This window comes from Pimephales promelas, chromosome 13 (genome assembly GCF_988280905.1).
Source record: "Pimephales promelas chromosome 13, fPimPro1.hap1.1, whole genome shotgun sequence".
NCBI classification, from domain to species: Eukaryota; Metazoa; Chordata; class Actinopteri; order Cypriniformes; family Leuciscidae; genus Pimephales; species Pimephales promelas.
Genome location: NC_142781.1, coordinates 22,599,316 through 22,619,939, shown reverse-complemented (window position 1 = coordinate 22,619,939; position 20,624 = coordinate 22,599,316). Strand labels below are relative to the sequence as shown.

Sequence of the window (20,624 nt, the reverse complement as noted above, 5' to 3'; positions counted from 1 at the left end):
CCGACAATGTTTAACTGCATGTGAAAATGAATACTACAAGATCTACAATACTTAAGGCGTTTATTCCATATGGTAAAGTCTCAAGGTGTGCCTCCTCTAAAAAGTGTCCGGGTGAAACAGCATGCTAGTTTTATTTTCCCGCCACGGTGGCTGGTAGGTGAAGCGAGTTTACCAGCCACAACACAAAATCACCAGCATTTGGGTGGTGTCAACACAAATTGGGCCACACTACCATGGTATAGAACTTATACCAGGTAGTCTTTAGTCTGTACCACAGTTACTGTCATGTTGCCCAGCCTTACTTTGACATCAAGAGCAAAGGATTGAGATGGTTTCTCTTTTGTCTGTTACTGCAACAACCACATCATTCACATTCTCTCTAGTTTAAAGGTTCAAATAACAGGACACGGCAGTAAGAAAGAAACTCAGGTTGCTATTGATATTGATGAAGTTATTTATCAAAGTAGATATGAAGACATGTTGTCTGCCTCCCAATGGTATCCTTTGCACACTCTCCTCCCTGGAATGAGTTGAGTCACATGCTGAAGCTTTAATCATCCTCCTGTAAGGCCACAGCTGTGTGAAGGGGTGGTCTGAGCCAAGCGCTCTCATGTCTCATTCTCGACCTAATCATCACACCTCACACAACAGTTGATGTCGTACATGTTATCAGCAAGCCAAGGTAATGTGCGTGTGAGGGGGGTGAGAGAAATTGTCCCTTTTTATGGTTATCCTATTCCATAGTATAGCAGAGAATAGGATTACAGTTTTAGAGCCAAATGAAAGCTAGAGTTGTAACGATATGCGATATGAAACCGAAGTTGCTCAGATCCATGAATCACTGTCGTGGTGTGAGAAGGCAGAGTTCCAACTCCCAGTTTACCTTCCCATCCAGATCCAATTCTACCACATCTTTAAAGGGACAATGTGTCCTTTTTTAGGTATTTTATTATCTAAAATCAATATTTTTATTCACAAATATCTCCTCAATGGTGTACAAATACCTCTGCCAATTATCTTACTTGTCCTCGTAAATGAAGAATTTATTATCTTTATATAAATGGGACGGGTGGGTCCACGGAGGCTTCCATGTAGTTATACCATCTTGAAAAACTTTAATAGCAGAGAGGGGGAAAAAAAAGTGCTAGACCAAGGTGTTCCACAATGCGGTTTCATTCAGAACCAGTGTGACGTTACTGAAAGCAGCAGAAACGCAGAGCAGTGAGAGGCGCTTGTCACAGTCATAGTTTTTGTTATTTTTGGACCAAAATGTATTTTCGATGCTTCAAAAGATTTTAACTAACCCACTGATGTTACATGGACTACTTGGATGAAGTCTTAATTTCCTTCCTGGACAAGGACAGTATATAGGAGGGACAGAAAGCTCTCGGACTAAATCTAAAATATCTTAACCTGTGTTCTTACGGGCTTGGGACAACATGAGGGAGACGCATGCTGAACAAAACAATCTTCGCAAACATGTCTAAGGATTTTATTTGAACCTGAATACACGGATGCACCAGATACACGTCAGCAGTGTCTTACATCATCAGCATCACTGCAGACTCGTGAACGCGGCTCGACAACCGAACCGGAAGAGAATACAATGCTGAATAAAGTCATCGTTTAAAAGCACACTTTTGATGGACGAAATAAATATGATTGCACACAAAAAGTGCCCAAAATGCACAGAATAAACATATCTAGTGAATTTGAACAAGAACTGGAGTAGGCAAACAAAAGAAAATAAAGATATAGGCGAATTGTAGGTTTTTCAAATTTTATTTAAAAAAAAAAATCTTTCTTTTTTTAACAATTTTTTTCTTTCTGCTTTTCAAAAAAGAATCTAGGTTTGCATCGAATCGTTCATTATTATACTGAAGAGTACAGTACATTCTACTGTATAATAGTAAAGTATGGGCTCTATGCCTGGCGGTATTTCCAGTGAAGGTGTGAAGGCGATCATAGAGTCCAATGCAATACCGAGAATTTATATTGAATTTTATACTCTATGGTTTTACTAAAGAAACGTTAGTCACAAAAACAGACAAAACAGACACCCCTCGTTGTGTTTATGCTTCTTTTTAAAATTATATTAAATAAACATAACTATATATATAAAATTACACCTAAACGTATGAAAGTTTTGTTTCAAAGACAGGAGGACAGTAAATATTGAAGACTCCGCTTAATTCCGCATAATTCTGCTTTCCTCGCTTCTCCTCCGCTTTAATCTCCCCAACCGGAAACTGACGAGCATCCTTGCGTCAAATGCGGAACCTATGCGTGCGTATAGCCCATTTTAGTAATTTCTTAAAATGAAACCAAAGTTTTATTTTGGTTGGTTGGAATCAAGAGTTTTCATTTTATGTGTTTCTTTAACAATAGTTCTTATGAAAAGAAATGGTGAAATGCTTTAACTTTCGTAGATAAAGTTTATGTGGATTGTCTTCGTATAGTGAGACAGCACACTGAAAACAGCATCAGATGCTCGAGTGTGTGTGTGTGTGTAGTAGACAACTGCACCACTCATTCACACAGAGACAAGCAGAACAAGCAGATTTCTTATTTAAATAGCAGTCTTTTTGTAGTTTGATATTCACAGACACTAGTCCATATTGCGATTTGATTAAGTATACAGCACTTAAGTTTTGTCATTTCTTGTTAAAAAATAAATGTCTTTTTTAATGACTGGACACTATTCCCTTTTTGTTCTGCATCTCAGTAATCATAGGGTCCTATAGTTGCACTGGTTTTGCATTGGGTCTTGAATAAATAAATAAGGAATTTTCTCTTTTCAAAGGTCCAAAAAAGTATTCACAAAAATACCCTCTTCTCTGCAGTTTTGTTGAGATTGTGTGGAGGATGTTGTTTGCCTAAAAGCGGTTGTCCATTCATCTGAAAGGCTGCAATTATATGAATTGTTCTTGTGTGTTCAACACTATTGTTTTTCTTCCTTGGTTTTACATAAAGATTTCAGTGAGTTCAGCCCAGTGCCGCGTTTCCTAAAAGCCTCCAGACGTTCTTTATTCCTTCCTTGTGGTTGGAAAGCTTACATTTTTTTAATGACAGCCATCACATTTTTGGGACTTACTCCTTTGCTTTTTCAATAAATCTTAAGGTTTTTTTTGTTAAAGGTTTTGAATAATGAAGATTTAAAATAAATAAATAACAATGTAATGTACTTAATGTACTGTGAAAATGATTTAGAACCTCATTCCCAACCCAAAATATCTCGTTCCTCATCTTTGTGACAACGTCACACAAATGAATGTATCATTGTGATGGTTGATACTTACATGATTTAACATTACACGTTATTAATGCCAATAGGTTTATCAGAAACTTGACCCACCCAGTCACAGTGAGGTAATGAGAGAGAAAGCTATGTGGTCTCTATTCATTTCAGTCTGGCTAACCGTTTATGCACCACATTCTAGGAGATTGTTATACTTTATGAATCTGTCACGATGATGCTGGCTTTCCAAACAGGGTGCTAATGAAGTATGAGGATTTAAAACTATATTTGAACTGACAGTAAATTTACAGCCTTTGTCTTAGTGGAAAAAAGCGCAATTGCTCGTTTCACATATGAAGCGAGCCTTTCTTAAAGGCACAGCTGATAAAAACAGATTAATTCTGGAGATCACAGAGAGGGTGGATTTTGTTCCCATACTGTTCTTTTTAATAACAGACTTTTTTTAAATACCTTTTTGTATGAAGGTTTGTAGCCCTGTGTGTATTTTAAAGCAGAACCTTGCAACTGTTTTATTTTATTCATTCAGCACACTTTTACACACGATTGTTGCAGTTGTTCATATTTGAACATTTGTTTTCACCCTGACAGAATGTTTTTTTACCATTTGCCAGCTTAAGCTAACACACCTGATTCAATTTGTCAAGTGCAAAGCAATTAGTTTAGTACTTAAAAAGCTGGGGGTGTTAGTTCATGCCTGGATTGAGAGGATTCTCTTAAAGCGTTAGTTCACCCAAAAAAGAAAATGATGTCATTAATGACTCGCCCTTATGTCGTTCGTTTAAGATATTTTAGATTTAGTCCGAGAGTTTTCTGTCCCTTCATTGAAATACGTACAGTATTCTGTCCTGGTCCAGAAAGGAAATAAAGACATCATCAAAGTAGTCCATGTGACATCAGTGGGTTAGTAAGAATGTTTTGAAGCATCAAAAATACATTTTTGTCGAAAAATAACAAAAAACTATGACTTTATTAAATATTGCATTGTCATCATGATTTTTGGGTGAACTAACCCTTTATGCCTAGTTCACACTACATGATTTTAAAATGTCGGGCTAAACTGTGCAGTTCACACTATATGACTTGCTCTCAGTGAAATCATGAGTGTTCAAGTTGTTTAGCTGTTCACACTACACAACACAACGTGATTGATCCACAACAGGAGGTAACTCACTACACGAGTTAACAACGCACTACATAGAGATACAACCACGATCGGATGATAAGAGCAAATCATTTGTGACTCAATGAGAGCTGTTTCAGTACTATAGTACGGTCTAAATCCTGAAAATAATCAAACAAATAACGAGTTGACAACAACACGATTCTATCTGGTCTAGAAACCATGTTTTGTAACGAAAAACCACGCAATAAAACGAACCAGAAATGACGCGAAACTGCAGAGAAGAACACACCACGCGAATATGGATGTCAGACAGAAACTAGTGCTGCACACTGTTTGCTCGACGATCTGCTCTGAGAAAAAAAAATGCAAAAAAGAATAAGTAAGATTTACCTGGTGTCCTCAACCCATGCGTTGCTATGATTGGCTGTACTCATGACATCACTGAGATTGAGTCGCGCGGCTGCTCGAGATATCTAGCATGCTAGATATTTTTCTGAGCTCGGTGACCTGTCTGCGAGGTGTCTGCGAGCTGTCTTTGATGCGTTGTTGGCTCTTTCACACTAACGGATTGGCGAGCGTTAATCGTCCGCTAATCGCCCGCGATTTCCACGCGATAACACCCTGACTTGTCGGCGACTCAACGATTTGCAAATCGGGCTTAAATCGGGCTTAAAATCACGTAGTGTGAACTAGGCTTTAAGGGTGCTTCAGGATACAAGTTGACAACGACTTGAACTAAATGTTATATAGATCATTAAATAGTTACTATAGGTAGCAGATTGTATATTAATAATGTACAATACCGTTCAAAAATTAGGGGTCAGTCAGATATTTAATACTTGATACTTTATTCATTATATTATATTCAAATATAATTTTATATGGTGATTTAAAGCTTTGTTATTTTCTATTACTATCTCTTTCTGAGAAAGACTTATGCTATAAAAGGTCACATTTTGTCTGAGATTTGTTCTCAGAGTTAAAGTTCTCATTGCCGTGTTAGTCAAATCTGCCCTGCTCACAGGCTCTCTCGTCACAGGTATCCGTCTCATTAATTGGCTACATGGGATCTGTCAGGCCGCGCTGCCCCCATCTGTCATTCTTTGGGCTATAATTTGGCAGCTGTGTGTATGACTAAGCCTCAGAGTTCCTCTTAGCCTTACAGAAGCACCTGTGCTGCAACCTCCGAAATTTATTACAGCACCATTTCTGAGTAAAAGCAGACAGGAAAAACACTCTCTCAAAGATTGGAAATACCCATGACCTCATCTGCAGTCTGTGCAAGTGTGTGTTGGGGTTAGTGTGCCGCCACACCCGGCTCTTCACATGCCCCTTCCAGCCATCGGGAGGTCAGGACTCACCTGCAGGAAGGTTCTCTCATATTTTCATCAGCACATAGTCTACAATACAAATGTGATTCATAAACTCAAAATGTCAGGTGAATCAGTAGGATTTGTCTCTTGTTCCAGTCTGCCTCCTTATTTGGGAAGAGATTTTTTTTTTTATTATGATAAAATATCTCTGTAGTAATACTGCTGTCCTTAGGTACATGCTGTCATTAAACACACAATGTTGGGTCATTTGTTTTGCCCTTATTGTAATGAGCATAATTTTTGCTTTCACATTCTAAGTGTTTTTTTTTTTTTTTTTTTTGCAGTTGTTATTTTTAACTCATTGCGCAAAATATTCATAGTATAAACGTACAGTGTCTACGTTGTGGGTTTTTCCCCCCAGGGTTGTTCTCCTGTGGTGCTTGCGGCAGATTATGTAGGTAAATGTTGTCATTGGGCTTCTGCTCTCTCATTAAGGATAACCCAGCAGCACCGCTGCTCTGCACCACAAAAGTTGGCAGACGGTTGCCAGGAAACCAAGGAAACTGACATTTCAGAGCTTCTCCTGTCATATGGGAACAATGTTCATCTGCATAATAATTTTGGCAGTGAGGCCTCATACGCAGTGCCACCTGCTGTTTTTATATTTAAGCTGTTTAACTATCAGCCCAGGTCTGATTTTGGGTGTAATAATTGGTCATCTTAGGTTAAAGCTCACTTTGTAAGTATGTCAAGTGTTTCCTTAGATAGAACCACTTGAAATTGATGCAAGTCTTATATAGTGTGAATTGTCATTTTCATGGCAACTTGAAAGAATAAGAAAACAGGCATACTTTTTTCTAGTGTTACCAGGATTGTTCTTTAGGGTGGGTAGCAGTTTGCTTCATGGGTTAGTTCACCCAAAAAATTATGTTAATAAATGCTCACCCTCATGTCGTCCCAAGCCTGTAAGACCTCCGTTCATCTTCGGAACACAGTTTAAGATATTAGATATAAGATATTAGATATTTCGATTTAGTCCGATTTAGAGAATTTTCTGTCCCTCCATTGAAAACGTGTACAGTATACTGTTCTTGTTCAGAAAGGAAATAAAGACTTCATCTAAGTAGTGCATGTGACATCAGTGGGTTAGTTAGAATGTTTTGAAGCAATAAAAATAAAAATTGTATTGTCTTCCAGTTCTGTCCGCTGTGACGCTGCTGACATAAGACGCTGCTGACGTGTTCTCTGGTAACCAGAGATTTTCATTTTTTGGTGAACTAACCTTTTAAGTTGTTGAATTACTTTTGATCATCTATGCTTTCTGCTTCGTTGTATCATACTCAAAATCATCCTGCTGATATCTAGTCAGTCAATTTAGTTTGTGTCTGTAGTGTTTTGCCTTTCCACAACGGTAGTGGAATTGATTTGTTCATGTGGTGTATTCTGCCCTTTGGCACAGCCAAGTTTATGAACAGTGTTGTAATTAAAGACCTGCCACACTGAACTCTGTTCATTAATTGTTGCCTTGTTTTTTAAAATCAAAAAAATAGATTCAGATTGTTCAGAATGAACATGCTTGTGTTTTTCCTTATGAAGATTTCAAAAAATTTGGAAATGCATGTAAAATAACATCCTTGTTGTCTGACATGAATTATGTCACTCTTGTAGCTTTCACAAGTTTTAAAAACACTCAAAAGTAAGGCACTTGGTATTTTTTCAAGTATTTCCATTGTGTTGTGTGCTGTTTGTGGTTGTTGGCATCTTAAAGGGTTTCCCCTTTGTGCCTTCCACGGCCCCTCTGTTTACCTCTTAATTGTTTACAAATTTATTTTAATTATCAAGATAGCAGTTGAGATTGTTAGATACTTATACTGTGCCCATTTTTCTCTGTTTCAGTTCTACATAACGGGATGAGAGGAGGAAGGTCTGATCACATAATGGTCACCACACATGCCTGATTCAGGGTCACTTTAAAGTTCACTTTCATCCTGCTATTATCTGTTCTCCATTCTCTGGCCTCTCCAGCTGAGTGGCTGCCCATGTTCCCTAAGCTTCGTTAATTCAGCTACACTGCGGGCATGCTCCAGTGCTGAGCTCCGCCACTTAGCCGTACCATGACCAGTCTAAAGCGTTCACAGACCGAACGCTCTGTGGGCGGCTCTGTTCCCGCCACAGATGAGTTTTATACTCGGCGTCTGCGCTTGCCCAATGGTGGTGCTCCTCCCCCTCGCAGCGAGAGCACACACTTGACTGGCACCCCCGGAGTTCCCAAAATGGGCGTTCGAGCACGGGTTGCCGACTGGCCCCCCAGGAAAGATGGCGGCAGTGGAGGAAGCAGTGGAGGGGGAGGAAATGGTGGTGGGGTGTGGCACATCACGGTGGAGACGGATTCCCCTTCCACCACCACGGGAAGCGCCCAGAGTAACTTGTCAAGCAAACTCGGCCACCTGATCAGCCCTCAGGACTCATCTATGCTGCGTAACATTCACAACACACTGAAGAACAAAATGCATAGTAAAGGCAAAGACAATCGCTTCCTCTCACCCGATGGTTATCTCGGATCACCCCGCAAGGGCATGCGACGTATACGGCAGCGCAGCAACAGCGACATCACCATTAGTGAACTGGACGGCGATGGAGGCGAAGGCTGGTCTTTTTCAGGATGGACACCCATGCATCGAGAGTACGGCAGTACCTCATCTATCGACAAGCACGGCGTGTCTGGCGAAAGCTTCTTCGATATGCTCAAAGGCTATCAGACAGATGCTCCGGACCAGCGCAGCCCTGCCCCTGAAAAGTTAAGCGAGTTACTTACAGTAGCCCATAAACAAACTGCCCTTGACTTGCCTGATGGACCTCTTGGTCCTCTTCGCGGCAGTCCCGCCAGTCGTCTGAAAGAAAGAGAAAAACACATGAAGAGGCGTTCGAAGTCGGAGACGGGTGGTGAATCCATATTCCGCAAGCTGCGTAGCGTCAAAGCCGAAGGTGATTCATCACGTGCAGGTTCTGACGCCGAGGATGGAAAGTCTGACGATATGGGTCCCCCTCCCAAACCATGGGTTTGCCAGAAAGGTTTTGCACACTTTGATGTCCAGAGTATTCTGTTTGACCTGACCGAGGTCGTGCAGAGTCGGCAAAGTGCTGTTAAGCGGAAGAACACCACCACTGGTGCCTCTGCTGCAGCCGCGGCCTCTGCCTCCAACACTTCATCCCTCTCATCCACCCAAAGCGGGGCTTACAGCTCCCCTTGCGGCAGCCAGGAAGAGCTCAACATTAAGGATGGGCCTTCTCTTGACTCTGGTGATGACAAGAGCAATGATTTGGTTCTCAGCTGCCCGTGTTTCCGGAACGAAATTGGCGGTGAAGGAGAGAGGAACATCAGCCCTTCGAAGCAAGGTAGTATTGGCAGTGGTGCGTCCAGCTCTTCAAGAGATGACGAAGGATCCCCTGAAAGGGCTCCCAACACACATTTCAGCAATGCAGGGGTGGCTGTTCTTGAATCCCCCAAGGATGGCAAAAGTCTACACCATGATCGTGGAAAGAGCAACATAGTTGAACATGTGGACTTGGGTGCATATTATTACAGGAAGTACTTTTACTTGAGAGGTGAGTGCTACCCTTGATGCACTGGTAAGATTTATGTGCTGATATTCAACAGTTCAGGCAGTTTGGTTGATGTAGTAGCAATAATAAAAAAAACTTTATTTTATAGAGCACCTTTAAAATAAGCTGTACATAGCACAATAAATAAAAATAAAAGAAAACAAGCTTAAAAGTTAATGCAAAAGTAAAAGGTATCTACCTCAGACTGGTGTCCACATAATCTGCTAGATGAAGCATCTACATGATTTGTAAGACCTAACTAACACTTCCTGATTTATTTTTATTTTATATACAAAGTAAAAAAAAATAAAAAATTATCGGCATTGAAGTATTGAATCTATTGATGCCCTAATTAAATAATTCATTCAACTGTTGCTATTTATTATGGGACCCTAATGCAAATTTTGTGTTTATCGATAATCATTTGTTATTGCAGTTGATTATATTTTAGCTGGTTTTTAAATGAATTAATCATTAATTGAAAAAAATGTTAAAATCCACAGAGCACTGGAACTACTTAGGTGTTGATGAGACACTGGGACCTGTAGCTGTCAGTATGCGTCGGGAAAAACTGGAGGATCACAAAGAGCATGGCCAGCAATACAACTACAGAATCATCTTCAGAACCAGCGAGGTGAGTGCTCATTCAACCCATCAAATGCAATGACATATATAGTTGTAGCATCTGAATCAAACATGAATCCTTGTGCCTGCAACTGAGAGAGTTAATTCAAAGCAGTTAGCAGTGTGTGAGATCCAGGTCTGACGCCCACTGCTATCTTATATAACATGCTTAGAGACGAGTTCTCTCTGCTAGTGCTCGGCATAGATCCCTCTGTGCCCTGACTGGCTTGTCACCATACTGCTTCTCAATCACACACTGCTTTTGACCGCGGCTTGGATGAAGGTTCGACCATTTCTCTAATTATAACCAAAAAAAAGGCTCTTTACATGTGACCTCTGCCTTTGGCATCATTTATAGCAACCTCTTATGATTCACATGCATTCTGATGGGCCTTAATAGCTTTGTGACTAAGGTGACGCATAGCCCAACATGGCAATCTTTCCACTGCTATTTTGAGAATGGCAGGTGGGCAGACGTGGGTTAGCTTAGTATAAAACTTTTGCACCACTCATTACGGCACCTTTTTAAGTATTCGAGATCTCTGAATCATAATTAGCAGGTACTAAAAGACAATAGTATGTTGGGTTCTGCAGTACCAAGTACTAATTTTCTCTGAACATCATCTCTTATACCAATATTAAACACCCACCTATTGAGTCTCACCTGTAATTTACAAATGTATACAGATACTGTATATGTATTCCCACACATGTCTGAATCAATAATATAAAGACATTTCTCTGTTATGCTTTTAACCATTCTACCTATAGTTAACAACCTTACGGGGCTCAATTTTGGAAGATGCTGTGCCCTCCACCTCCAAGCATGGCTTGGCTCGAGGCTTGCCTCTAAAGGAGGTGCTGGATTACCTCGTACCTGAGCTCAATGCTCACTGCCTCCGACTTGCTCTCAACACACCGAAGGTCACAGAGCAGCTGATGAAACTGGATGAACAGGGGGTATTATGATCCTACATTCGCTTACAATTGTCAATCAACTCAACAAGTCATTTCTTTAATTTTATTATAATTTTGGTAATAGCTACAAGTGAAGAATCGTATCCTTACAGTCATCCTTACCTCCACTGCACCTAAAAAATGTAATAAATAAATAAACAAATATATGCATACAAAGGAGGTTTATATATGATTTTTTTTTCTTTATGGCTTTAAATTTAATAAAGTATACAATGTGTTCAAGAGATCATTTTAAAAATGTAATTATATGATATGCTGATTAATAAATCACCATTAATCTGTATTTTTTACTAAATATTGTTTCTTGTATATAATCATAATCAAAATATAATCATATTATGTATATTTAATATGTATACATTTGTGTTTATAATATTTATTTATGATTTATTTTTTGCATCCTCTTCTGGCATAAAACCAAATTCAAAATTAAAAGGTTCCTTTATGAATAAACTACCTTATATTGAAATAAAATCAAAGTTTGTATATGAATAAATGTAATATAGAATAAAAACTTTCTAAACTTTCAATAGACAGTCTCGATTGTGAGAGTTATTTCACCTGCAGGCTTTAAAGAGTTAAATGCTGTTTGCCATTGTGTTATAAATGTACTTTTTAAAATTTAAACATATTTTAAATAATTAGTTGTATTTAATTTGCACGTTAAATTGGCAGCCGAAATATTTACTATCGTTACTCCTGTTTTTCATGGGTTGATGGTCTTTCTTTTCTATCTCTTGTGCAGCTCAGTTTTCAGTTGAAAGTGGGAATCATGTACTGTCAAGCCGGCCAGAGCAGCGAGGAGGAGATGTACAATAATGAGGCAGCAGGTCCCGCCCTAGAAGAGTTCCTGCAGTTGCTGGGAGAAAGGGTGCGCCTTAAGGGTTTTTCCAAGTACCGTGCCCAACTGGACACTAAAAGTGAGTCTTATCTTGAAGGTTTGTTTAATTGCCACTGAATCCTAAAAAGCAGTATTGTGTGATTAAACCCGCAAGTAGCTAAAGGGCCAAAATGCTTACTGAATCTCTGGTCTCCTGTCATGTCAGCCTAGTAGTTTATAGGGCTAGTTAATTAATTCTAACTGGATCACACTCAAATGAGCCTGCAGCTTGTTCTAAATATGTTCCTCCACTGTCAGCGGTTTATTGACAATCCGAGGTCATGTTTAAATGGGAATGGATCTAAACACTAACCATTACCTCCTGTTCCATTCTGTAGTTTGAATCCCATAGCCCATATTTGAGACCCATTCATGCGTGCCGTGCCTGGCATGTATGCTCCACCTCTCCCCTGTAACCGTGAGGAATATCGTCTCTGATCACAAGCATGCTTTTAATTCCATTTATCAGACTTGACATCTTACCCCTGACATTCCCTCTCTCCGCCCTGTAGTGTGGTCGAGAAAGGGCGGTAGAGGTGTCAGGAAGCTTTGATCTCAGCTTGACGGATTAGGACATGGTTTCACAGTCAGGTGGAGCACCGAGATCAGGAAGAAGGGACTAAGGAGAAGATGAGTTTGTATCCTCGTGTCTCTGGCCATGGTGCAGAGCAGCAACTGCAGTATCCTGTTTGTGAACAATAGAAAAAAAGGGTCCTATAAAAGTGCGGCAGCCATGTTTTGCCCTAACAAGTCAAGGAGCATTAAATAAATGAGATTGGATGATCAAAGGCTCTAGACTGTATGTTCCCTTCAGTCAAAGTGGAAATCCTTTTGCAGGTGGTCACATAAAAGCGGTATATGAAAGGCTAACATGAGCTGCTTCTTTTTTTCAGCGGACTCCACTGGAACACATTCTTTGTACACAAATTTTAAAGACTACGAGATCATGTTCCACGTGTCTACAATGCTGCCCTACACTCCCAATAACAAACAGCAGGTAAGCTGTATTACTACTAGTGCAATAATTGAACTTTTTACTTTTATTTTTAAACTATCACATACTGTTTAAAAGTTTGGGGTCAGTAAGTTTTTTTTCTTAAGTAATTTATATTTTTCTTATCCTACAAGGATGCATACTAGTGAAGTGATCAAAAGTGACAATTATAATGTTGCAAAAATATTATATACCAAATAAATGTTTTTCTTTTAAACATTGTTCATCACGTTTCACGGTTTCTACAAAAATATTTAGCAGCACGACATTGAAAATGATAAATGTTTTTTGAGCACTTGTGTCACATGATCTTGCATATCATTCAAATTTGAAGACTGGAATGATGGCTGCTGAAAATTTCATTTTAAAATACATTCAAGTAGATGTCGTAGATTATTTTTCACAATATTACTGTTTTTACTGTATTTTTTTATAAATGCAGCTTTGGTGAGCATAAAAGTCTTCTTTCAAAAACATTGAATAATCTTACTTTCCCCCAAACATCGAAATGATAGTGTGTACTGACTCATGTTGTTTGCACTCCGTAGCTGCTAAGGAAAAGACACATTGGAAACGACATTGTCACAATCGTGTTCCAAGAGCCTGGAGCAAAGCCATTTAGTCCCAAGAACATCCGCTCACACTTTCAGCATGTTTTTGTGGTTGTTCGAGTGCTCAACCCGTGCTCTGAAAATGCCTGCTACAGGTGAGTCAAATTGTAATTTTAGGTGCAATAAAATTTCATCTGCTATAGGCCAAAATGAGGCATTTGTAACCAAGGATTTTTGGACAGATGTGTTTTGCATCAACTGATCTTCAGTCTGTGGCAGCAAAAGTACTCGACACTGTATGATACAGTGTTACCAATGTGGACTAGTGTAGTAATGAAACAAAGACTGTTTTTTATTTTTATTTATTTATTTTTTATGAAACAAAATGAAAAAAAAACATCATTAACTGAATCCACAGCAGTTACTAATCTGACTCTCTAACTGAATTGTAACTTTTTTTAAATATCTGACTCAATTGGGTTGTACAGGAGTTGTTATTGTTGTTCTCAAGAGGATTTGATTGGACAAAAAGATCAGTGCAGGTGCAGAATATCAGTATTTTGGTCCCCTTGTTCCGGAATAGAGAGATTGTACATTTTTAAATAAACATTTAATAGTGATAGGCTGAGGTTTCAACAACAATTTTGATTTCATGACTGGTTGTTTACTTGTATCCTAGTTGAAGTTGAAAGTTTTTTTGTAATAAAAACAAGAATAATATTTCATTTATATTTTTATATATAATTTAATAAAATATATAATATATTTTAAATAAAACCATTGGCCAATGAATTTAAAGGAATCTTTTCCCTGTCTTAACATCTAAGACATGGGTTGTTTTTGGTTTTATTTTTGGAGAAAAGGATTTTCTTCCTGCTTGCGGTGGATTATGTTCTCGCTTGATGTCCTCTGGCCAGCTTATTACTCTTGTCGTACAGCACATTACCCAGGAGAGCACTGCTTTTAACCACTTCAAATGAGCTAGGCCTGCTTAATTTCTTTCATGCCTACTGGGGGCTGTTTATCAGAAGGATTTGTTGATCGTTGCGTTGCTTGCAGTTCAATCTTGAAAGTGCTACTGTGAGTCAAACAAAAGACAAAATGTGTGCTTATCTGAACCAATCAAGCTTCAAATAGGATGTCGATCATTGATATCTTCATTGTGACTTGCTCCCTTAATCTTTCACTCGTATACTCTCTCGCTCCCTCTCTTGCTTGCTCGGTTTCTGTTTTGCCTCATGAAACTAATAGAGGTTATAATTGCTGATGGGCCTCATTGTATGTCATCTTAATTATACCCAGTTGGGAGCCTCTTCTCTGTTCAGCTCTGAAAGTACAGAAGTTACAAAGGCCCGCCCAGACTGAGAACAATAAGCTAAACAGAGCACATAACAAACGAGAGGGCTGCATGCACACCCTTGCCAACTGTCTTCTCCCGAGAGGGGCTTGATGAGGGCCTGTCGCTTAAACCCGACAACCCTCTCCCCCTTCCCTGACGGACACCCTCCCTCCGTTCCTCCTGTAGCCCCTTCAACCGCAAACTCAATTCTTGTGAGCTTGAATTTTTTCCTCTGGTCTGGCCACTCTTGCTATATTAACCTGCTTGGACTGTTTAGACAGGAATTGGCATGGAATTCAGGAAGTGGATCAGGTGGGTTCAGCAGGTCTTGGGTTTTCATTTGTGATTGTGTAGCGTGGCTGTTTATTTGTGTAAAGGTAAAATACTGGTATGAAGGGTGATTAAAGGTGTTTATGGACCGAGTTAATAATTTAAATGTGCTCCTGTTGTTTTATTGGCTGCTTTTGGGTATACTGAAGTGGTTTACTGTTCTCTAGGGGCCTTTTGACAGGTGACTTCACAGCCACCAGTGAAATGTTAAGGTAGATGGTAATATTGTACAAAGCGGAAGTTGTTAAACTGCTTTTTTTTTCTTTTTCTTTCCTAGTCAGTCTGTACAGAAGTGTTTCCTGCATTACTATTGCATTGCCGTAGGGTCTACAGTGACAGCAAAATAAATTGTTGTGACGTTGCAGTCTGACAGAGTCTAAATCATGTAATGGAATCTACAGACTTTAGTATTTTTCCCTTAAAATTAGTAGCTGGAATATTTAAAACCTATCATTTAAAAAAATAAATAAAATAAAATTAGTGTGAATCCATCAAATAAATTGGTGGATCAATCTCTTAGTGTACTAGTACTACCCATCAAAAGTTTGGGGTCAGTATTTATTATTATTATTTTTTTTTTTCCATAAAGAAATGTATACTTTTTTTCAGCAAGAACAAGAAAGTGACAAGGATTCTGTGAACAAGATATTTTAAATAAATGCTGTAAATGCTTACTTTCTATACATTAAAGAATCCTGAAAATGTTATCATTTCCACACAAATGTTGACCAGCACAACTGATTAAGGGAAACATAATAAAATTATTCTTCAGCACCAAATCAGAATGATTTCTGAAGGATCATGTGGCACTGGATTAATGGCTGCTGAAAATTCAGCTTTACCATCACTGGCATACATTACATTTTTAATTATATTATAATAGAAAACAGTTATTTTTTGAATGAAATATTTCACAATATTACTGTTTTTACTGTAGTTAAACGCACCCTTGGTAAACATTAAAAAACCTGACTGAGCCCAAACCTATAAATGTTATTGTAGCTACAGAAAGTATTTTTCTTAAAGCAATGATCAAATATGTTACACAGAGTTGTTGATTTTTAGTATCCATCATGTTGGGAATTAGTGTGTCAAAAAGAGTTTATCTTTTCAACAAGTTTACATTGTGTGAGAACTCTACTCTGTGTATGTGATGCTTGTACACCTGTGTATTTCTGAGTGGGTCAGGGTGTTATTTGCTTGTGTGGAGGTTCTTTGGTTCCTTGCTGTGGGCAGTGGATGCTCCACCAACCCACACACTGTGTATTTATACTTTAGATATGTAATCCAGTTTGCCTCTCCATCTAAGCCAAGGGGGTCGGCTGCAACAATAAAGTCAGCCCGCTTGCTGTTAGTCATTACTGAATAACTGCTCGATGCCCAGAAGTGGATTATGTTTGGATGGAATATGCACTGCATTATTCTGGCTTTTGAAAAATGTTGATTACGGTTATTGTCCGCACTCTCATACAGAGTTTGTTTTTTTTGTGTGCCATTGGTGAAGCACAATTCTGGGTGTTTGGACTTCTTAATGCTTAAACAGAAAATATGAAGAGAGATTAAAAATAACAATAGAGCAATGGTAACTGTAAATGTTATATGTTTTACTACAATGGCACCATTTTTTGGGATATGGTTATACCATGGTTTTGGGACCTGCACCATGGTAATACCATCCTATTCTTTGAAGTGCGTTGGAGTACCATGTTTAAAAACAGATGAGATGTGAATCTTTCAAACGATACCAAGTGACTGTGGACTTTGTGGGAAACGCGCATCCCATTAACACTTGCAGCAGTTTAGCGCCTACCATTCACTTACAACTCTTAACAAGTCTTTATTCATCACTTGGCAATAACATATGTAAAAACACAAAAACATGGAATAACTCTTTCCTTTAATGTCTATTAAAGGAGAGAGGTTTAAAATAAGCAGTTAAAAAATTACTGTTTTTTTGGTGGGATGTTCTATAGCAATACAATCCTGTTCTTTTGAAGTACCTGGGAGTATCAAGTAAATATGAAATCTGAATAATTACCATGATGTACATAAAAGATCTGTGTAATATATTTTTGAGTTTTTATTTTATTTTTTATTGGGAACAAAGGTGATTTAACTCAAGGCTCTCCTCTCATGGGCATCAAACCAGCAACAATTGATTTCCAGCCTCGGTCTTAATCAAGACTGTGTTGTTTGTCCCTGCAGGCAAAGAAAGAAAAACAATATGACTGAATTAGATATCAACAAGTTATTCATCTCAGTCCGTACTTCAGAAAGCTGCTGGTACTGCGGGAGAGTAATTTATGTTGTGATAAATTTGCAAGCTCATTTTTCTACCACACACGTACATGTTTTCCCTTAGTGTTTTTACAGATCAGGCCCACGCACAGACAGCAGAATTTTATTTGACCCCTCTCTTTCTCTCACCAACATTTCGAAGTAATCTTTGTCTTCCTCCTCCAGTATCACTGAAAAAACGGGCTTGTGGCTCTCTTTAGTCTAGCCTCATTACTGCTATGGCTGGCTAGTTACGTACTGTGAGTTCCAAGCATACCAGACAGAGCAGAAAGCTTTCACTGTCCATTCAAGAGGCTTAGTGAAAGGAAAAAAAGCAGGGGAGAGAGATATGAAGCAGCAAGGTAGAGAGGAAAGGTTTGAAGATCTTCAGAATTGCAATTGAATTCATAATGTTTTTCTTTTGCATATGAGGGGTCTGAAAAAACTATAATGTTGTTGACTACTCCACACAGTTTTCTAGCACTGTGTGGAGTAGTCAACAACATTATAGCCATCCCTGTTTTTTTTTTTTTGGTAATTTCCTCCCATTCCCATTTGGCAAAGTATTTTATGTCCATTCTGACTCATTTCACAGTTTGACTCTAAGTTTTTATAATTTCCTTATCAGCCACATTGTTTTTGGAATGAATTTTGCTCATGCATAAACATAAGGTCCGTTAGGGAAGTTTGAGAATGGTTTAGCAATTACCTTGGGCAGGTGATGAGCAATTTTTTCTCATTGTTTGAAATCTTCCGTCTTGTTTCCCTCCATTATCTCCACCCCCTCATTCACAGTGTGGCAGTGGCTCGCTCACGAGATGTACCTGCCTTTGGACCACCTATTCCTGAGGATGCTACATTCCCGAAGTCTACAGTCTTTCGAGATTTCCTTCTGGCTAAGGTCATCAACGCTGAAAATGCAGCCCACAAGTCAGACAAGTTTCGCGCCATGGCCACTCGGACACGGCAGGAGTACTTGAGGGACCTGGCAGAGCGCCACGTTACGAGCACGCCTATTGATCCCTCTGGCAAATTTCCTTTCATTTCTCTGGCGCACAAGCGTAAGGAGAAGACCCGGCCGTACCTTGGTGCGGAGCTGCGTAGCCCTGGAGCCATCACCTGGCCTGTTCACGCCGAGGACCATGGCGCCGGAGGAGAACTGGAGGCCCTGCTGGCCATTTCAAATGACTTTCTAGTGCTGGTGGACCCAGAAGCCAAGGCTGTTGTCTTTAACTGTGCTGTCCGAGATGTCATTGGTTGGACCCTGGGAAGCCCTGCTTCCATGAAGATCTACTATGAACGTGGAGAGAACATCTCCCTGCGCTCCATCAATAACAACACTGAAGACTTCCGTGAGGTTGTGAAACGTTTAGAGGTAAGTGTGGAGTTGCAGGTATCATGACAGATGAATTTTTATTTTTAATTTTTTTATTTGATAGTTTTGCTAAATTTAAGGAATTTTAAGTGTGTCGTTCAGTCAGACTCAGCACATGAAAGCTTGTCTCTTGGTTTTTAATCATTTTGTTTTGTGCCCAAGTGGGATTATAGTCATCTAGGATTTGGAAAAAGCTCAAAGTAGTTTTGAGGGCTGTGTTGTATATGTTTCATCGTGTGAATTAATGGGATGTATAAGAGAGCCTTTGCATAACTGTGCAGTGGCTTGAATGTACTCCTGATTTGGCCCCCTGCCCATTATGTCACTCTTCAAGTGCAAGAGCTGTTGCCATGGTAACTAGTACTCGGCAAACTGAATGCTCGTGATCTCCATCAAAGTCATGAAACATATTAACAGAGTTTATACTTTGAGAAAAAAAAGCCCTGATCCTGATTTGCAGATGGGTTCAATTGCTTGTGATAAACATTTCCAATCCATTTTGCCCCTTTTTGATAAGGTCCTTAATGGAGGATGTGGTTCTTTGCATAAAACTACTTTAGAATCGAGAAAAGTCATATCAGTCTCCCCGTTTGTTCTCAGCATCTAACTAAAGGCTGTGAAACATCTGAGATGACCTTGCGGAGGAATGGGCTGGGCCAACTTGGCTTTCACGTTAACTATGAAGGCATAGTTGCAGAGGTGGAGCCATACGGCTATGCCTGGCAAGCGGGGCTGAGGCAAGGCAGCCGATTGGTCGAAATTTGCAAGGTGGCTGTGGCAACACTTTCACACGAGCAGATGATAGACCTGCTCCGCACCTCAGTCACTGTGAAAGTTGTCATCATACCACCCCACGAGGACGCCACACCACGCAGGTTGGTCTTTTAGTATATCAGTTAATGGTTTGATTCATTATTTCTTGACTGAATCCTGGTGAATAAGTAGCAATTATTTTTGTCAGATAGTAAAAGTAAACCAGTCATTCCAAGTTTTGTAACAAGACAACAGTACAAAACATTGCACCTTTGTGCCCACACATGCAAACCAAAATAGATGAGATCCGCCTTCCCAGTCTAGGCTTGCCTGTAGGCGCATTGCCAACTTGAGGGTTATAATGATCTACAAATCATCTGACACACCGGATTTTTATTTGCGTTCACTTGTCTTTCTTCTTTTTCTTTTTACAGTGGTGGTGCATTATTATTATCCTTAGAAAACCTACCAATTCCATTTTGATTGTTTGTTTATAACCCAGAAGATACAGAGGTGTGTCAGTTTTTAGTTTAGATAGAAACAAACAAGAGGAAAAAATGAAGAATTGAGCCACTAGAGGTGTTAGCTTGCATAGGTGATGCCTGACCCCCAATACAGGCACATATTTTTGACCTGTGTTTTTACAATTTGAATTCAATTACAATATTCAGTACTCAGTAGTTGAGCGTCATCGATAATTGAATTGAGAATGCCTTTTAAATGATAATTTAATTCCTGAATGTGAATTAAGGTGGCAAACAGGATTCAGACTTTCAATTTTAATTAATGTAATATTTAAGTTTTGTTTTTAAAGCCTGGGAGTTTATAGGCCTTACAGAGAGAATGCTATTTATTTTAGTTGGTTGGTTATATAGTAAATTTAGTGCACCAGGTTTGAGTAACATTTCCACAAATTATATGTATATCTCCTGCCAAGATAGAAAAGACTAAAGAGATGTACACTGCAATAAAAATGTTAGGGTTAATAAGATTTTTTTTTTTTTTTTTTAAGAAATCAATACTTTTTTTCAGAAGGTATGCTTTAAATTGATCATAATTGACTTTAAGGACATTTATTGTTTTACACAGATTCCTATTTCTAATAATTTCGAATGTTTACTTTCTACAAAAATATTAAACAGTACAACCATTTTCAACATTGATAATTATAAAAAATGCTGCTTAAACACCAAATCAACATTATTAGAATGATTTCTGAAGGATC

At 38.9% G+C, this 20,624-nt stretch overlaps 1 protein-coding gene across 7 annotated transcripts in view; it reads left to right on the top strand.

The window, feature by feature from the left end:
* Positions 1–20,624, top strand: part of sipa1l1 (signal-induced proliferation-associated 1 like 1) — a 76,944-nt gene that overhangs the window by 39,049 nt on the left and 17,271 nt on the right. For all 7 annotated transcript variants that reach the window (XM_089118645.1, XM_089118644.1, XM_089118643.1 and 4 more), the window contains 8 exons: positions 7,592–9,301; positions 9,802–9,932; positions 10,694–10,882; positions 11,646–11,820; positions 12,674–12,777; positions 13,323–13,480; positions 18,067–18,646; positions 19,247–19,521. In XM_089118645.1, the coding sequence (XP_088974771.1) occupies positions 7,810–9,301; positions 9,802–9,932; positions 10,694–10,882; positions 11,646–11,820; positions 12,674–12,777; positions 13,323–13,480; positions 18,067–18,646; positions 19,247–19,521 (3,104 nt within the window). In that variant the 5' untranslated portion in view covers positions 7,592–7,809. The remainder of the gene's footprint in view (positions 1–7,591; positions 9,302–9,801; positions 9,933–10,693; positions 10,883–11,645; positions 11,821–12,673; positions 12,778–13,322; positions 13,481–18,066; positions 18,647–19,246; positions 19,522–20,624) is intronic.